Here is a 19,141-nt window from a genome sequence, read left to right as displayed (position 1 = left end):
TTATTACTCTGTGTTTGTCATTAGTTTTAAAAAACGTTACTGAAATAAGTATTTTTTTCCATAATTTAATCCTTGTTTGAACATAATCTCTTCCCTGGAAACAATTTTTCATGTTTGAATATTAAAGGTAGTAATTCAGAACTATTTCTACAAAGTAAGGAATATTTGAATAGTGTTGGAATCATTTCTCTTTAAATTTGGTGAACACAGTTCCAAACAATTAAGCCTGGTGTGTTTTGTGATGGAAAAGGATTTTATAGTGGATTAACTGTAAACTTATTAAAATATTTAGTTCAATAATGATTCATACCGTATAATAATTCAAAGTTGCCCTTGGCTTGGTGCCGGGACATAAAGGCATTCATAGGAATGAAGCGACAGACACCCTTGCCAAGAGAGGCTCTGAAAGCTTTTCGGTAGAGCCAGAGCCAGGCTGTTGAGTAGCCTTTATTGTAAAGCTCTGGTAAATGATTGGGAAAATTAGATCCGAAACTGGAGAAAGTTCTCAGGAAATCAAACATTTTTATCTCTCTATATGCAAAAGGATGCTTAATATTAAGACTCATAAATATAATCAAGAAGGATATACAACTCGTATTAGGGATGCTGACAGGATATGGCCCTCTTAGGAAACATCTGATGAAGGTGGGTCTAAGCCAGACTGATGAATGTAGACTCTGCAGAGAGGAAGAAGCAGTGGAACATATTTTGGTTAAATTGTCTTGCCATTTCCAAAACCAGAAAAAAAATCCTAGGAGCTTATCTCCTCAGCCCAAAGGATATCAGAGAACAGGAGCCTCCACATTTAATAGACTTCTGTTAAAGCCTCAGATTCTAAGAGCTAAAAACTTAAGTAATGGAAGCGCAAAGGTCCTTTCAGAACTATGCGCGGAGACTCTGGTTCTTTTCCTCTGTAAAAAAAATAATCTGATTCTAATAAAACTCACATTTTTACAAAGAGGGCACTTCTCATTAGTTCTATGTTTTGTTAGATTTTGTAATAAATAAGTGCAAACGAACCAGAAGAATCATTCCTGAGTCAGAAAAACAGAATTGTGATAAATTTGCGTTTATGTCAATCCCTTATGTGCCGGGATTATCGGAGATAATTAGAAGAGTAGGTAGAAAGTACAACATTAGAACCGCGTTTAAAACACACAACACTCTTAGACAAAGTCTCGTAAAAACAAAACCAAAAAATGGCACACAGGATTCCAAAAACTGTGTTTACAGTATAAAATGTAGTTGCAATAGGGAATACATAGGCGAGACAAAAAGACCACTAAACGTAAGGATAAAAGAGCACAAAGAAAACACAAGAAAAGTAAAAAATTGCACACCATTGTTGGTCCGAAGACCATCATATGAATTGGGATGAAGCCAACATAATACATCGGGAACCACATTCCTTCAAAAGGAAATTAATTGACGCAACATACATTAAATTGGCAGACCAACCAATCAGTCAACCATCAGTCGAGATTAGGCCGCTTTGGTTGCCAATTCTAAAAAATGAACTAAAAAGAAAACCAAAAGTATCAAACGGATCAGATATTTATAATAAACCAATGCGGAGTCACAATATGGTTTTAAGAAGTTCATCTAGCATGAACCAATAATAAAAAAGGGCCCATTCCTGTCCCCCTTCCTTTTTATTTCCACCATCTTGTTTTTGTCTGCCGTGACGATTGCCATTGTCTAGCACCCTCTGGTCAGTCGTAGGTGGTTAGTAGATGAACGCAGACGTATACCATACCACGGAATAGGACTGGGCTTCAACGTGGAAAGTGTGACTGAAACATTTCACCTGAAATAATATTTGTTTCATTACAGATCACATTTGATTATTATAGACTAGTAGTTACCTGCGACTTCGCATGTAATTTCGTAAGTTTTGTACCTGTATGAGCAAGTGAATTATATTTCCAACGTCAATGGTGAGTTTGCCTTCTTCCTATGATCAAGTAAATATGTTCAAAAGAATGTATTTATGGTCATTTTAATTTACTCCGATCTTAGTATTCTTTGTTCCAAAACTGATTTTGTGTCTTTCCCGACCAAGATATATAATGTGTATATATATATATATACACACACCAGGTGTCCCATGAAGAGGTTTAAGGGGACTCGGATGGGCAAAAAAATTTTTTTTACCGAAAATTGTTTTTTTTTGTGATTTTGTATTCCCTGTTTCATTCTTTTTCAGAAAATACTTCACTTAAGATTTTTATGATGGTTAGTTCTTTTTTTATAGCTGTTTTTCTAAAGAATTGCAAAGAGATTTTGACGTGCAAGTACCAGAGAGCGATGGCCAATAAGGAGGCCTATGATCATAAAGATCATTTCCACCTTCCTAAAAGTGGTAATGGAAAAAATAAAACCAATATTTAGGGACTTGGCTTTACCAGACCTTCTAAGGAAATGTTTATACGGAGGTACACAAAACCCCCAATGAATCCGTCAACAACATAATTTGGTCTCGACTTCCTAAAAATACATTTATGCTAAGGTCAACCCTTGAACTAGGTGTATATGAGGCTGTTGCTTGCTTCAATCAAGGTAATATTGTGAGATGTTTAGCTTTAACAATTAGGCTACAAGCCTGGCAACAATTTGGTCAGACAAATGAAACAGAAAGATGAGATCTGAATCCGACAAGCAGAAAATGCCATCGAGTAATTAGAAAAGAAGTGCCGGCAGAGGGCAAAATTAACCAAATTAAAAACTGGAAGAGTTGCTTAAGGAAGAAGAGGATCCAGATAACCCAGCATATGCCCCTGGACACTATTAACTGTAGTTTATTTTTGTATTTTTATAGAGTTGGTTACAATGAACTTCAAATGCGTTTTTCTGTAAAACTATGTTTTTTGTTCGATAGGTACACTTTTCTCAAGAACTATTATAGGTAGCCTGTTGATTCTTTTTTGTAATTTGTTCCCTAAGTAATAATCTACATTTTGAATAGATATTATTGCGTTATGTTCAGTACTTAATTTTATGCATCAGAGTAAATTGTACTTTTTTATGATATTTTTTGCATAAAAAGAAAAAAATGTCACACGTTTATATGAAAAGATTTTTCATAACCCTGTATTCAAAATGTTAAGAAAAGTACAAGGAGCAGAATAAAAAAAGAATTAACTGGCTACCATTTATAGTTTTTAAGATAATGATAATGGTACCTAAAATTCATCAAATTAACATTGCGGGGATAGGCCCATCCGACTCCCCTTAAACGTTTGATGCACCGAACATTTTCAACTATACAATTAATTAAATAGGTTTTAAAAAATATTTTGTGAAAAATTTCAGCTCTCTAGCAATTGTTGAATCAAAATGTTGGCATTTTGAAAAACCAACAAAAAGTACTTTCTTATTGATAATATTATTAGGATTAAATATAAAACTGAAGTTAAACATATATTTTGATTGTATAAATTAACTGTTGCGATTAATTAAAAATACACTACATTGTTTTAAATAAGAGGTAGGAATATTAAATGAAACCAAAAATTCAATATCACAAATGACTTTATTTACTAATACTGTACAGTCTTTGTTTAAGAAAATAAGGATAAAAATACATTTTTAAATTGGAAGAATTACCTTTGTATACAAAGAACAATGAAATAAAGCTTTAACTATAATGGACTTGTAACAATAAAACATTAGTTTTTCTTAATTCTTAATACAACTAGCTACTACTACGAGTATTTGTGCATTTTATCTCTTAGGTTATTTAAAAAAATAAGTACACTAACATTTTTTAATTGACTTGTACATCTTGCTATTAATGAATAAAACTCAGTTCATATTCAATTACAAATATATTTGGGGAAATCACAGCCTTTTTTAGAATAACTGAATTCTGGTCATTATCTGCTGTCAGTGGCTGTATTATTAGTTGAGCTTGGAGACAGGATCCATGCAATTCATTTGTTACAATATCTTAACTAGATAGTTGTGACATGTACAATTATAATTAACTCTTTAATACCAAATTCTTTTCTTCCTTCAACATCAAGACGTTATGTACAAGCATTTACATATTCGAAAATGACTAGGAGATGTTCACTCTTAGAAGTACGACAGGAATTTGGAAACCTGTCTGAGTGGTACTTTTGAATAGATTAGGAACAGTGTTGACCCAAAAAGGGCAGTACGAATCTGGATTAGGGAAGGGAATGGTTGGAACAGATTTTTTTTTTTATTTTCCATTTTTTATGCAATTTTATCATCATAGATGAATTAATTTCAAATGGGTTTTAGACTTGCATTCGAATTTTGCATAATAAAAAAGACTAATCCTTTCAAAACAATGTGGCTCACAATCTTGTAATTAATAAAATTTTAATAATTCTGGAGTAAGCAAGCTTATTATAGAAAATATTTTAAACCACATCAAATTATCATTACTGTAAGAATTTTATTCTTCATTAATTGTTTAGTCTTTAAAACCAGGAATTTCACACACCGGGAATAAGCTGGATATCTCTCTGTAGAACTGAAAAAATCTCTAAAACAATATTTCTGTCTTTAAGAACTTATGAAATCAAGAAATAATTTAGAAGTTGATTAATCTCAAACTTTGTATTTTATGTACGTGATCCGTGAAACTGTAAATGTAGATCTTTGGTTGAATTGAACGACCTTGTTTACCGGCACACTTGTGGTCTCATACCAGTAGTTCATGCACCGCAGATCTCTGACTTGCAATGATAGACTATCTGCCCCACGTTAGTGGTGGTTAGTAATAGTTTGTTCTCTTTATTGATACATCCATTGTTTGATACACACAGGGATATAAACAAAGGTGCTTAAAATAGGTGGTAGTGATGAATCGTCACCGAATTTCTCGCATATATCGCTAGCGACAAAATTTGCTAGGCCACCGCAACTTGTGGCATTTCCTGCAAATACAGCTTTCGACAGAAATCATGACTGTTGTATTTGGCGTAAGGGTCAAATAAAATATTACAGTTAAAATTGGTTTGAAAACGGACTAGAGAATCGGAAATTTTTGACCGGCAAAATCGGAAATTTGCAAAAAGGTTCTGAGTGGCCACTCTGTACATGATTCTATTGGATATAAATAATAACGAAATCCTAGTCTCAATAATTAATAAAACATTCTTATTGATTATGAAGTACATTGATGACCATGCTATTGTAAAAAGTATTTGGTTTTTATGTGTATCTTTCTTTGTTTCACTCAGAGATTTAACTTTAATTGAATTCCAATCTTGTATTCTTTATTTAAAACATATATAATCATCAGTATTAAAGAAAACATACATTTATACTATTTTGTAAAAAATAAAAACTGGTATCCTAAACAAATAATAGTTTATTAGTAAACAAAGATTTTCTGGAAATAAACTATATTTATATAATATGTCTTATAGTTAATCTAAAACTAATCTAACAAAAATAGTTCCGTTGTGCGTTTCACTTATGATTAGAGATTTGTTGTTCCAAAATGTTTGTAGCAAAATGTCAGCTTTACAGTGGTGTTTGTAATGTTTAGATTTTTTAAAACAAAATTTGATCATCAGTTTAAATAAGACATAATAATTCAAATCAAATTTTCTGTTAGTTTTCCAATATTATTGCTGGTAATTCAATTTTTTTTTAATTGTTCTTTTCGCTTAACTAAAATACTCACTTATTTGTGAAAAAATAAAAACATTTTACGAAAAGTCCAAAGGCATTATTATTTCTCAAATTATGTAACCAAAAGCAAGTTTTTTTTGAATGATCAGAAGCTCAGAATTATCTGAAACCATTTATCATATAAAAGGTGTACGTAAAACAGACTTTGGACCCAGGTTTCAGGGCTGACATCATTCACCTTGCAAGAATGGTAAAATTTAGGTAATTTTAGTACAGTACAACTGACTAATATGGTAGATTCACGGATGTAAGTAAACCACAGTACCAATCCAATGTAACACTATTGCTTTGAATTTATTATACTGTCGCAAATTACAAATTACTGGCCTTGAAATGCAATTTTTTTTCTCAACTAACATCTCAGTGAAAAACTGCTGTATTCCAGTAAGCAACAATACACAGGTACCTCATACAAACACAAAATTGGGGATTTTTATAATTTTGAGGATATGGCTTTGACACTAGCCATCGAATTGTATTGTTCTTATTATTTAATTTTAAAAACAAAATTCCAGTACAGGCCTACAAGAAATACTATTACACTAAATGATATAATGTTTTATATTAGATAGCTTTTAAAATACTATTTTCCTATTGTGATGAAACTAAGATAAATTATTTTAATTCCTGTAAGGTACCCTGGCAGAAAATGCGTGTTCACTGATTGAAGAAATCACAGCGGTCCTGTAAGGGTTAATTTCAATTCCTATGAGTAAAATTGAAAATATTTTCAGTCCATCTCTCTCAGATTAAGATCAGAATGCAGAGCAGTTTTCATCCAAGAACAATAGGCTATAGAACCGACACTTCACAACAGGTACTCATAATTATTTACTTTTCTTCAGCAGAATGTTGACTAGGTGAGGTTAGGAACCTATGACCATGAGAGCGTGAATGGTTTGCTGAGGTCGACTGATAGGCTGGTAACATTCAGCAACTGGAATAGAAAAAAATTCAATGATCCTTAGAATATTAATTACACACTTGGCACTATTAAATAGGCAAGTATTTAGTACACTATAAAGCAGTAATAATTGAAAATAAATAAATATATAAAACTGAGTAGACATTATCGATTTATTAGGAACTCATAGACGTAGGTTATTGAAAAATGATGAAATATAACTTATTTCTATATTAGAAGATTAAATTTGGAAATGACAAGAATGAGCGTATATTTTGCAATTTCAATTTTTTTTACTGTATCCAATTCTTTTATTGTTTATACATATTTTAAATATTCTGTGAGCTTAAGTATAACAGTAATAAAATGTAATATGAAAACAGGATTGAAGAAAAACTTCTTTATTTCAGGTTATTTTTTCAGTATTTTAACTAAAAAATACTGGTTTCCACGGAGATTATCATTTTAATTGCTTATCGAAAACAAAAAATTATTACTGCCTAAAGGTTATTTCCCTATAAAAAAATTTGATTTTCCACTAAATTAATACCATTTTGAACATTTTCCATTGTTTTTATGTTATTAAAATATAACACTGTTTTGAGGACTGGAATCTATCCTTTTTTTCGTATGCAAATATAAACTTAGCAGAACAAGTTTTACATAAATAATGTGCATGTGTAGTTTTGTAACATTAACATAACAATGATAATGTCTGTTATCTTTTTATCATCTATCATTATTGATAAAACTTGAAACATGGCAGATTCTGAATTGTTAACAGTCTATTAACACAATACTGTCAGTTATGTTGCTACGCAGAAACCTACAAGAACTTACTCACACTAGAGAATATTTAACCCTTAACTGGCGGGCACATGCTGCATCATATTTTTGGAAAATTATTTTTTTTTTTAATACAAGGGCTATCCAGAAAGTACATTACGTTTTGATGTAAAAAAAAGTACAATAAAAGAATTGTACTATATACATTTGAAAGTGACACTAAATACTATTTTTCAACACGGTCACCATACAAATTAAGGTATTTATGATAGCGGTGAACAAGATTTGAAATTCCAGCTTTTTAAAGCGGCTACAGAGTGAAACATAATCTATTTTCTGGACAGCCCTCGTATATTTAGGATGTTTTAGTTCTAGATTAAAATTTTTTACATATGAAAAGTTTATGTGTTTTGTTTCTTTCTAGGAACTCATATTACCTTCATACAAAGCTGATAAGGCAGTATAAATTTATTTAAAAAAATGAAAACTTGTCACACACCTTCTAAATGTTATAATTAATAGTAAAACAATTGGAAAGGATTATTAACGAATGTGAGGATTTGTGGTGTGTGAGGAGGGGATATATTCTGACCTTAACATCAGCCTTGTACGAGAAGTGTGCAGGGCTGCCGTCTATCGTAACGTTGGAGACGGCCTGCTCCACACCCATCACCTTCACCTCGGTAAGTGTCAGCGTAGTCGTGTACTTCCACTGTTGTACAGAGCTGCTCAGCTTGCCCTTGGTCACAGCAAATGTCACATAGTTGTAAACACCGTCTTCAAAGTCTGAAATGTCACGGAGCATAATTAATTAGGTAGCAGTAAAATGTATATTCAATTCTTTCTAGAATAAATTGATGGACTGACTGTAAAACTGCATTATTTTTAATAGGAATTCAAAACCCACTGAACAAATTAGTTTTTTAACAAGTCTATAAAAAATAAGTGGTATTGACTTGCTTGCTTGAAAACCATTTTACAATATTCTGCATATAACATAGATATGATGGAGACTGTTGATTCAATGTGAATGTTGAGTTTAGCTCAATTTGTACTGAGTGAAGAGGAATTGAGAAACGTTTTAGTTCTAACTGCACCTCTAATAAAGCAAAGTTTCATTTTAATATTTGTATTTCATCTTCCACTCAGTGCTACGTTTGAAATCTGATGCTGTCACAGACGACTACTGAAACGTAGGGTCCATGTTTATCTGTGATGTTTTAGACACAATCCCACAGCACGGTGGAGCAACCGAGTTTTCTACACATAACATAGCTATGGTAGGAAGAATTAAAAATCGTTGATATTTATTTGCTGATTTTTATAATAATTTTTTGTTTGGTTCCAAAATGTTATATAATCATCGTAAATACACTAACACAAAGTTAAATGTGTAAAGACTAAACAAACAAAAATTATTCTTATATTGATAATTCAAATTAAAAATTCCAAAACAACATTTAAAATAAAGTACAAACTAAATCCATAATACATTTTCAACATGTCTGCCGATTTATTTTATCTTATCTCAAAAATTACAGAGATTTGGTAATTAAACAAGTTAATTTTTTATCTATTGATGACTAACTTACTAATGATTAATCATAAAGTAGTTTAACCACAAACATTAAAAAGACAATTTGTTATTTTTAACACTGCTACAAAATGTTATTTTATCATCTCCAAATGACAAAATGATAAGTTGTTGTCGAGGGAGGGACCAGGTTCACAACACGTATAACGAAGTGACTTACCTAATGAATCACCATCATCCCAATACAAGTCACCGGTAGCATTGCCAGCACTACACAGAGTCACCAACAAACCCATTGGGTTCTTCCGACTGGAACATACACACATTGCATAGTTATACACAAAACAGTAATGTTGTAGCCAACTTGAAAAAGAATGATCATTTGAAATAATGAAGGGTTTACAGTTTATTAAACACTATACAGGTAAGAATCTAAGGCATGGTAAGGACGTAGTTCTTTCCTTCCTATTTTTAACATGTTAATTCTTTTCATTTCTTTGTAGACAAACAGCCAACAATGTAGTAATATAAACAGGGCTACCACTTGGTAACTTTTGGTTTTTTTTCGTTTCAAACAAGTACTCTTTTCGCTAAATATGATTGGAGAGGGACTTATAGTTGATTGTTTTTCAAAGTTAACCAGAAAGTTATATTTTTGCATTAGATTACTTCGTTTCGTTTAGCGTACTTATCTAAACTTAAAAAATTTCCTTGGATGGTTGCCTAGACTTGCCTATTTCTCTATATTAAGGTATATTTCATGCCCTAGGAGGACTGAACCCTTCCCATAATTTAACCCATTGGAGAACTTGCCCGAGCGTCACTCGTTGCGGCCGAGCGGCACTCATGCTCTTTCTAGACGCTAACGATCACGTATTTGTTTGTTTTTCCACTAGATCGCAGTTTTGTACCCTCATGCATCTTTATAAGCAATTATTCCCTTTCGATTTGTTATGTTTGCACATTGGAACCACAACTAATAGCTTGTTTTGTTATTGTTTACATTTTCCATATGCTCAATTTTCGTCACTTCAATGTTCTGCTTACATTCTATGTATCGTGTTCTCAATGTTTAGAGTTTAACTGTTTATAGTGGTTGAATGAGTTTTTAGTTCTTCCGCTACTCCACGGAACAAGACAATTGGCTTACTTCAAAAGTAGACAGATACTTTGGACAGTAATATTGAGATATCAAAGTTACTCAAAGACTGACGCAAAAGTGAATTATAAAAAAGTAAATGAATGCTCATTGTACAATGTAAACAGTTTATTTAAATTTTAGTAATAAAAATTGAACGTAACAAAGTTAAATCACATCTCTTAGACAACTAATTCAGGAACTTGTAAAAAATCATAAAAAGTGAAAAAATATAAGTGAATTTTGATTGTTTTGTTATTATGCTTTATAATTAAATAATCCAATAAAAACTGGTTTTCCATGCAAAAACATTGTGCTGTTTTGAATAAAAAATTATTGAAACAGGATAATAAAAAAAGTAATAAATAATTATTGAGTTGCTTTTGATTTTTTCTTGTACTATAAGAATTATAAATATATACTACAAAAATATCATGAATTATTTGGAGAAAGCAACAAATAATATTGTAGTCCAACTAAAAGAGACTAAAATTTCCTGAAAATAGGCTAATTTATCTGTATCCAAACTCATTTCTATAACTAATATTTTAGTTCACGCTTGCGTTTTTTCCAAAAATCATTCAAAACATTCAGTTCCTAGAGGGGAAGACTAGGTTAATTGCTTACTCGATGGATCCCAAAGCTACAGTGGGTGTGGTACATCACGGTTGACCATCAGGTTGGTGGGGGAATACCCACATGTGCGAGTAAAAGAGGTTTTGTGCTCCTGCTTTCTGGCTCAGATACTGTGGTTTCTTAGTTTCTTTTAGTGCTAAAATTTACACCTAAGTGTCAAGTAAGATTTTTTCTTCAGTAACCAGGTGAAAATTTGTTACTTTATAAAAGTGAAAAGGAAAAAGTTTAATTATTCTATTTTTTTATCTTTGCATAGACTTGAGACTTGAGTTGTTTAGTTGTTATCACAATGATGTAGATGACTTGATAAGATAATTGGTGCTGACTCTAGTTGCAGTTTGACCCCCCCTGGGCTGGCTCTGCTGTTCTTATCTGACACCAGCTTTCTGTTTGGCTGAAGATATAACTTATTCAATTGCTTATCACAAGTCCAATAGCTCAGTTGGTATAGTGGTTCTATCTCTGAAAACTTGTTGAACTAATAGGAGAATGGTTCAAATCCCTCTGCTGTTGAATAATTTTTGTTACTTATTTCTATTGAAACATAAATATTTTTGTGATTTAATTCTTGACACCTATCAATACAAAATAATATCTAACAGACATTTTTATTTACTTATTCTTATAATTTTAAATCTATTAATCAATTTTATTTATATTGGTGACATTTGAAAAGAAAGAAGTTAATACTCATTTTGTTGTTTGCTATGCGAACTTTGATTGTACAATCTAAATTATAAAAGGTGCTCGTTTATCAACGGAGTTAATTGTTCTGAATTAATATCTGACACATGACATTTATGGTAGGGAACATCGTTTATTTGCTAAAATAAGAGGTCATTCCTCAACAAGTGGCCTGCTACCTATTATGTCTGTAATATGATGAGGGTGGCAGAAAAAAATTTAAACTAACATTTTTTGGTACCAATCAGACAGCATACTGTACTATATCTTGCCTCAGCTCTTTTGAAGAAACTAAACAAATTCTTCTGAATAAATCTAGTATCAAAAAAAGCCTAAAGGATTGCTATTACTGAGGCAGAAATAATTATGTGATTGATCAGAGCACTTGTACAGCGTCTAGCCATCTAAATAGTAAGGAGGATGATCTTCCTGTTTTAATTCATTGCCCCACTTCATCATCTGGTAAATTATCAGGAAACTGAACTGTGTTAATAATATTAATAAAGGATGACGTTAACATTTCAATTACAAGGACGAAATGCTGAGCTCTTTGTAGAGGAAAATGAAAGCCTAAGAGAGGAGCTTCGATTCTACAAAAATTTAACATGTCACTCAGCGAAAATGCTATGAGGAAAAAGTTCTTTGATAATATTACATCTCTAACTCCAAAATAGAACTTCTGGAAAATGATAATATATGCTGAATAAAAGTTTAAATGAAATGAAACATATGAAGGCTAGGAAGTGCTGAGTTAGTTACCACTTCAACTGGAGGATGAAAGTACAGGCATCATTAGAAAAAGCTGAAAAGTATTGAAACTATACGTTATGGGATACTTAATAAAGAAACTGTATTCCCTTAAAGTAAGCTAGCTGTGTATAGCAGGGCTCTTGTCACTGAATCGAAACTAAAAAATGAAGACCTGATAAACTCAACTTAAAACCCAAAGTAAAAAAGTAACTGTGCTGCAAAATTCTCTAGTGGAAATAAAAACAAAAACTATCCTCACATAAATCTTATAATGTGCCATTAAACTAATAGAAATAACTGGCTGAACGACACCATGATGGAATGTTATTTTGACTCTTTTAGAGAAAAATCTATAGTTGAAAGTCGATATTGTTCTTGGGTCCTGCATCTTGGGGACTCAGTTCTGAAGCTGGCTGATGGCATGGATGTTTGATTGTACTTTGTGACAAACTTTCTTTTAATTTACACAAATTTGTTTTTTGTTGCCTTAGTGACAGTTTAATCCCAGATAAAGATGACTCAGGATCACACTGGAGTCTGTTAGTCAGTTGACACTATCAATATGTCGCTCTTACACTTTGATTCCATAATGGGAATGAATGCAAAACAGTGCAGATAAATTTGCAAAAAAAAATTATGAGGCTATAATCCAGACAATATTATAAAAAATGCCCATGTATACAGCAAAAAAAATGGGATACTTCCAGTGTGGCTTAGATGTTCTGGTGGGAATGCTAGGTTGTTACTTGATGGGCTACTGCAACGGGGAACCCTATGAGGAAGGATTGCTCACTTGAAGGATGGTTACACTGTAAATCATTTGGAGTCCACTACAACTTCTTTACCTGGCCTGGACTACTGTTGAGAAGAAAGTTTAAATAAAACTGTCAAACCTAAAATTTTACTAATGACAAGGTTATCTGTGGTCTCTAACAGATACAGTGTGGTTCTGATGGATTTCAGGTGAGCAGTTCAAACGTCGAGGTGTGCTACAGTTGCTTTACAGCCACCTGATAACCACTCGGTTTCACATTCAAAGGGATTTAAATATAGGAACCAAAATTAAAACAATGATTAATTCCAATATTAAATCTCTGGATAGTCATAAATTTGCCTGGAAAAAAGAGCAGTTCTTTCTTGTACTACTAAAAAAAAAATCTATCCTTGTTTGGGAGATTCCATTCTGAAAATGTTACAGTTCCTGATGCTTATGTTGGCGCATTTCGTGGTGCAAGAGCTAATGTACTTTGCAACAAATACTTTATAAATTCACTGAACGTAAGGTGCAGCCTACATGTGTTTTTCTACATATCGGTACAAATGACCTACACCAGACTAGAAGTCCGAGAAGATGTAATGGGGCGGTTGGAAATGTTATAAAGGCGGCCAAAATACAAGTTTCCAAGTGCTCAAATAATTTTTTAATGCTATTCTACCAATGACGTGACATTAGAGTATCATCTGATTAATCGCTCAAATAAAAACCTAAGATGGCTTTGTAGAGAACTTTGGTGTGGTTTTTCTGGATGTTAGTAGGAATTTATCTGATTTACACTTGGCCAAAGATGGCATTCCATTTAAACTAAAGGGCACTGATCATTTAATCAAACTATCATGGGTAGCTTCTTCCTGTAAAAAGCAAATTGTTCAGACAAAAATGCAAAGGCAGAATTAGTTAATAAAGATCTCTCTCCATCTCACAGGACTTCTGTAATGGGATGCAAATATGAACAACATTGGGATCCAGAAGTGTGATTTATTGCCTGAAGATTTTCAAAACAAACTACAAGATCCATTGCCACTAAACAATCTTGCTCTTCTGTGGTTGTTTACTGGAGACTCTCAGACTGAATCATTTCATTCATCTCTTGAATTCGTCATGCCGGGCAGTGAATGACACAGCTACGCATCTGCTGTGTCTGGTGTCATGGGAGAGGAGCAGTCAGTTTGTGGTCTCTGGGCTCTAGTGGATGGTGATAGTGTGAGTTGAAAAGTCAAATCTCTAATGTGAATTCACAAACCTTGACCTGATGAAGTTGGTAGACATTTTTTTAGGAATAAAAATAAATGTCAAGAAAGGATTGTTAAATAGAAGTTTAGATTTAGAATTGATTGCACCTCATGTCAATAATACATACTCAAACCTTCACAGGCAAAAATGCTGTATAGATAACAAAATATTTGATGGTTTATTAAAATTTAATTACAGGAACAGCATTTGGATATGTTTTGTAATACTCAAGGTTTTTTGTTGTAAAGCTAAATGACATTGAAATTTTCTTGAACATGAAGGCAAAGGCAAATCTATTATTTGTTTTAATGAACATTGGCTAAATGAAATGTCAAATATTGGGAAATTTTGAAAAAAATACTAAAGGGCGTTTAAAACTTGCATCTTACTTTGTAAGAAAAACAGCTTTAGAGGTGGATCGTGTATCTTAGTCAAATCTGGTATTGAGTTTTGAAGAAAACATTAAACCTTAGATGTTTTATGTGAACTTTCATTTTGAAGGTTTTGCTTTATAAATCTAATTGATTATATGTTACAATAGCATCTATTTATAGAACTCCACCACATCAGCTGTATATTGTTCATCAAAGCTCACAGAAATCTTTTTTAAATAAAATACAGAATTGGTTAGATTTGGTTAGCAAACATAAAATCTCTCCTATCAGAGTATTGGTGGCTTCTGATTGGATGCACAATATCAACTTATTGAATGAAATTGTAACAATGTTAAAACTTTTAAAATCAACATTCTGACACCAAAGTGGGTTTTTATATAAATTTTAATTTGGGCACCAACCAGAATTACTGAATTTCACAATGTCATGCATAGGACAACATTTTCACAAGTATGAAACTGTATGGTAAATGATAAATATTAAATTTTGACATGGGTCAGTTGGGTCAGATCATAATTCTTTGTTTACTTTCCATCCAGTTACCTGAGAAAAATCTAAAAGAGTGAACGCTCACAATTTTAATAAGTAAAAGATTTTTTTTTTCTGCAATAATGTCTTCAAGAGAAGGATTTGAATCAAGAATAATAACACTAAATTGGACTTTGGACCCATCTGATAATGTAAACAATACTAACTTTAATGCTTTTTTGTCAGAATTCTCTGTTAATATGTTTAATATGAATGTTTTCCAAATGAAAACCATTAGTGGGAAGACGAGAATTACTAAAAACTCCTGGTGTAAATTACTCGGGGATAAAAATTTCAAGTATAAAAAAAAAACGAGAGTTACACAGCTTAGTCAAAACAAACAAATCACCATTTCTTTTAAAATATTATAGAACATACAGAGGAATATTTATTGAAAAGTTGTTAACAATGCTAAACGAATGTTTTAATGACGAACTAATTTCCAACTCAAGAAATAAATCTAAGGCTGTCTGGAGGGTAAGTCGTTAAATCTGAATTGGGATTCGGATCAAAAGGAAAAAAGTCTTGGACAATTAATTATTTACAATGATGACAATATTTGATCCAAATAGAAAATTGTTTCAAGAATTCAATGAACATTTTGCTTTAGCTGCAGAGAAACTTAAACAAACTTCCAAAAGTATACCCTATAACAAGGATATGATTTTTCATATTTATGAAACAAACGCCTCATGAATCAAATTTTTAACTGTAAAAAACAATCAGATGTATCAAAAGCCATAATGAAGATTAAAAAATACAAATTCCACAGGATGGGATGATGTTCCTACCTTCCTTATAAAAAACAGTGAATCCCTACATCTGCACAACTATGTTACTTTTAAAAAACATTAATTAATTTCTCTTTTATGAAGAGCGTAATTTCCTGACAGACTGAAATATTCGGTGATAACACCTATATTTAAAAAAGGAAAGACAGAGCTCACATTGAATGAACTATCGCCCAATTTCAGTCCCATAGTTTTTTCAACAATTTTTGAAAGTGTTGTAAATTCTCAGTTGTTACTGGATATTTGGAACAATATGACTTATTTCATAAAAATCAATTTTGGCTTTTAGTGAGAGAGTCATGGCACTGAAGGGGCCCTTTGTCATCTTGGTAATATGAGGTTTCTCAAGCCTTGGATGTGTCGCGGGCCACTGCTGGTGTGTTCTGCGATTTATCTAGCGCTTTTTGATTGCGTTATCTACATAACAATCTTATTAAAAAATTGGAATTTTTATGGTGTTGTCTGTATGTGAGCGAGAATTAAACTGGTTTAGTCTTATTTCCAATCTAGGAAACAAAAAACTCCCTGGGTGTACACGTGATTAAAATTGGGAAGCATAAAAATTATGAATCTGAATGAAGTCTGTTAAGTAAGGGGGGTGCCTCAGGGATCCCTTTTAGGCCAACAACATTATTTTTTAATTTATATAAATGACCTCAGGAAGGAGAGCGCGTGCGCGCGTAGCAAGTTTAATATTGTATCGTGACGATACCAACAGTAGTAAAAGAACCTAAACACTGTTTAACGAATCTCATCACTTATCTACTCAAATTGTAAATAATCGTCTAAGGTTCAAGTCTAAAGGTTTATACAAATTGGGATTATCAGAAATTTGTTCATTTTAAGGTAAAATTGACATCTTGGAAAATTAATTAATTTGATACATAATTGATAAAAACTGGTTTTCCATGCAAAAACATTGTGCTGTTTTGAATAAAAAATTATTGAAACATATAATAAAAAAAAGTAATAAAATATTGAGTTGCTTTTGTTTTTATTTTTTGTACTATTAGAATTTATAAATATATACTACAAAAATATAATGAATTATTTGGAGAAAGCAACAAATACTATTGTAGTGAAACTAAAGAGACTAAAATTTCCTGAAAATAGGCTAATTTATCTGTATCCAAACTCATTCTATTAATATTTTAGTTCACGCTTGCATTTTTTTTTTCCAAAATCAATTCAAACATTCAGTCCTAGACAGACTAGGTTAATTGCTTACTCGATGGATCAAAGCTACAGTGGGTGTGGTACATCACGGTTGACCTTAGTCATCTCTACAAATATCTATCCTGACTGGGCATTCTCTCACCTGGTAGTGGTGGTAGTGTTGGGTTGTTGGGTGGGCACAATATTGCCTCCACTGAGCAACAGAGGGATCATGTCCATCTGCTTGGGCAGCAGGTACGTACTTCCCTTGCTGTTTATAGGCCGGTACGTGTAGAAGTCATACCATCGTCCTGCCGGCAGATATGCCGTTGCATACATTTTTTCCTGTGAAAACCGATCATTGTTTTCTGTTAGTACTACCTGACACGTTAAAACAGAGTTTAAGTCTTATAACAGTTATTTCAATTAAATATGCACCTCGTGTAACGTATTGGGGGTTTTAAATCTTATAAATATATGTATTACAGCAATAGTTGATATGCTAATCATTATTTTTTACAAAACGATGTAGAATAATATTCTGTTCGAATTAAGTGAATCTATTTTGGGTAAAAAATGTTAATATTACATAATAAAACATACTCTTACCTGAGTATTTGAGAAATATTTGTACACTAAATGGTCGGGACTATGGCTTGGAAATGTTTTTCTTAATGTAATTTTGAAAATCAAAGATGGGAAAAAGTTACCAAATATTATTTAGTTTTTTAATGTATGTGTAAGTTTGTAAGAATAAGAGTGTCCCACGGAGAGGTTTAAACGTTTGATTTTATATTACTTGCCCATTTATGCACCGAATACTTCCAAACTCTACACAATTAATAAAATAGGTTTTAAAAATATTCTGTGAAAATTAAAGCTCCCCAACAATTTGTAGAAACAAAATGGTGACATATTCAAAATTTTACCATTTTGCTTCCTATAAAAATTCATTTCTTGAACTACCTGATGTGATTACTGCGTTGCAGTTTTAAAAAACAGCTGTTTAATAACGCTCATTGTTGAAAACAGCTGTTTGATTGAAGAATATTGCTTGTGCTATAAAAAACATAACCTAACCTCCTCCATTACAGTTTTACTAATATTGAAGTTCGAGAAATGGCTTTTAATGTTGAACAAAAAGTGAAGTATGGTGCGTGGGCTATTGCTTTTGGCAACATTTTCAAAATGCCACCATTTTGTTTCAACAATTGCTAGAGAGCTGAAATACTCACAGAATATTTTTAAAACCTATTTAATGAATTGTGTAGAGTTTGAAAATGTTCAGTGCATAAATGGGCAAGTAATATGAAATCAAACATTTATACCTCTTTGTGGGACACCCGGTATAAGAAGATACTGTATTTATGCATGGAAATTGAAGATCACATATAAACCAGTGCTAAACACACAATTACCTGAGATAGTATAGGGGCAATGAGCAGTGCAGATCCCCACAGGAACTCCGAGTGAAGGCCGTAAGTCTTGTCGTCTTTTGGGAACCTGAGCAATACATCATTGTTACTCATTAATGTTTAATTGTGCAAGACCGATAACTTCTCTTGATGCCTTGTACACACAACTCGTGCCCCAAATACAAAGAAACGTAAGTACTGAAATGCAATTTTTCTTTCAAACGAAAACAAAAGTATGCCTCATTATAAACTTTTTCATAAGCAACAGTGTACTACACATGTATGTAGATATAATGTTCTACATTCCTACAGCACTATATCTTATGGTTAACATTTTTATAGATGGTTTTAAAGCTTGAAGCAAAAATTATTGCAGTTCCGACATTTCATGTTTTGGGGCAACGAATCATACACAAATTTATTGATTGGATCAATATGAAATGCCTCTGTGATAGATTTTGTTAACAATTGGCGTCTTTGCCTTCCAAAATCAGAAAAATGTTTAAAGACAAAAAAAGAAAATTATTTTTGTAAAAGAATAAGTCTAATCCCAAAACAATAAAATTAAGTTACATCCTTTAAATGCACTTTCTACTATAAATTCTGCCTTCCACACTAAAAAAACATACCAAACTTCCATAATTTAATAAAAAAAACCATACTACAGTTCTGCTGTCCATCCCCAAAACCCACTTAACAATTTCATATTTCACAAAAAACTTCTCACTACAATCCCGATGT

General features: G+C 32.2%; 1 protein-coding gene across 2 annotated transcripts in view; it reads right to left on the bottom strand.

The window, feature by feature from the left end:
* Positions 1-3,513: 3,513 nt before the first annotated feature.
* LOC124353601 (lysosomal alpha-glucosidase-like) overlaps positions 3,514-19,141 on the bottom strand; it is a 55,625-nt gene continuing 39,997 nt past the window's right edge. Inside the window, exons 14-19 of one of the 2 annotated variants that reach the window (XR_006921610.1) lie at positions 18,404-18,488; positions 17,149-17,330; positions 9,118-9,206; positions 7,956-8,149; positions 4,651-6,610; positions 3,514-4,616 (exon numbers count right to left, since the gene is read on the bottom strand). Coding sequence is in view for 1 of the 2 variants with exons in the window: in XM_046803515.1 (XP_046659471.1) it covers positions 6,548-6,610; positions 7,956-8,149; positions 9,118-9,206; positions 17,149-17,330; positions 18,404-18,488 (613 nt within the window). In the remaining variant the exon portion in view is untranslated. Of the gene's footprint in view, positions 6,611-7,955; positions 8,150-9,117; positions 9,207-17,148; positions 17,331-18,403; positions 18,489-19,141 lie in introns of both variants that reach the window. The other variant, XM_046803515.1, reaches the window with a different exon arrangement.

This window comes from Homalodisca vitripennis, chromosome 2, assembly GCF_021130785.1.
Source record: "Homalodisca vitripennis isolate AUS2020 chromosome 2, UT_GWSS_2.1, whole genome shotgun sequence".
In the NCBI taxonomy this organism is placed as follows: Eukaryota; Metazoa; Arthropoda; class Insecta; order Hemiptera; family Cicadellidae; genus Homalodisca; species Homalodisca vitripennis.
The sequence above is the reverse complement of the archived record's forward strand: the minus strand, read 5'-3'. Positions and strand labels throughout refer to the sequence as shown.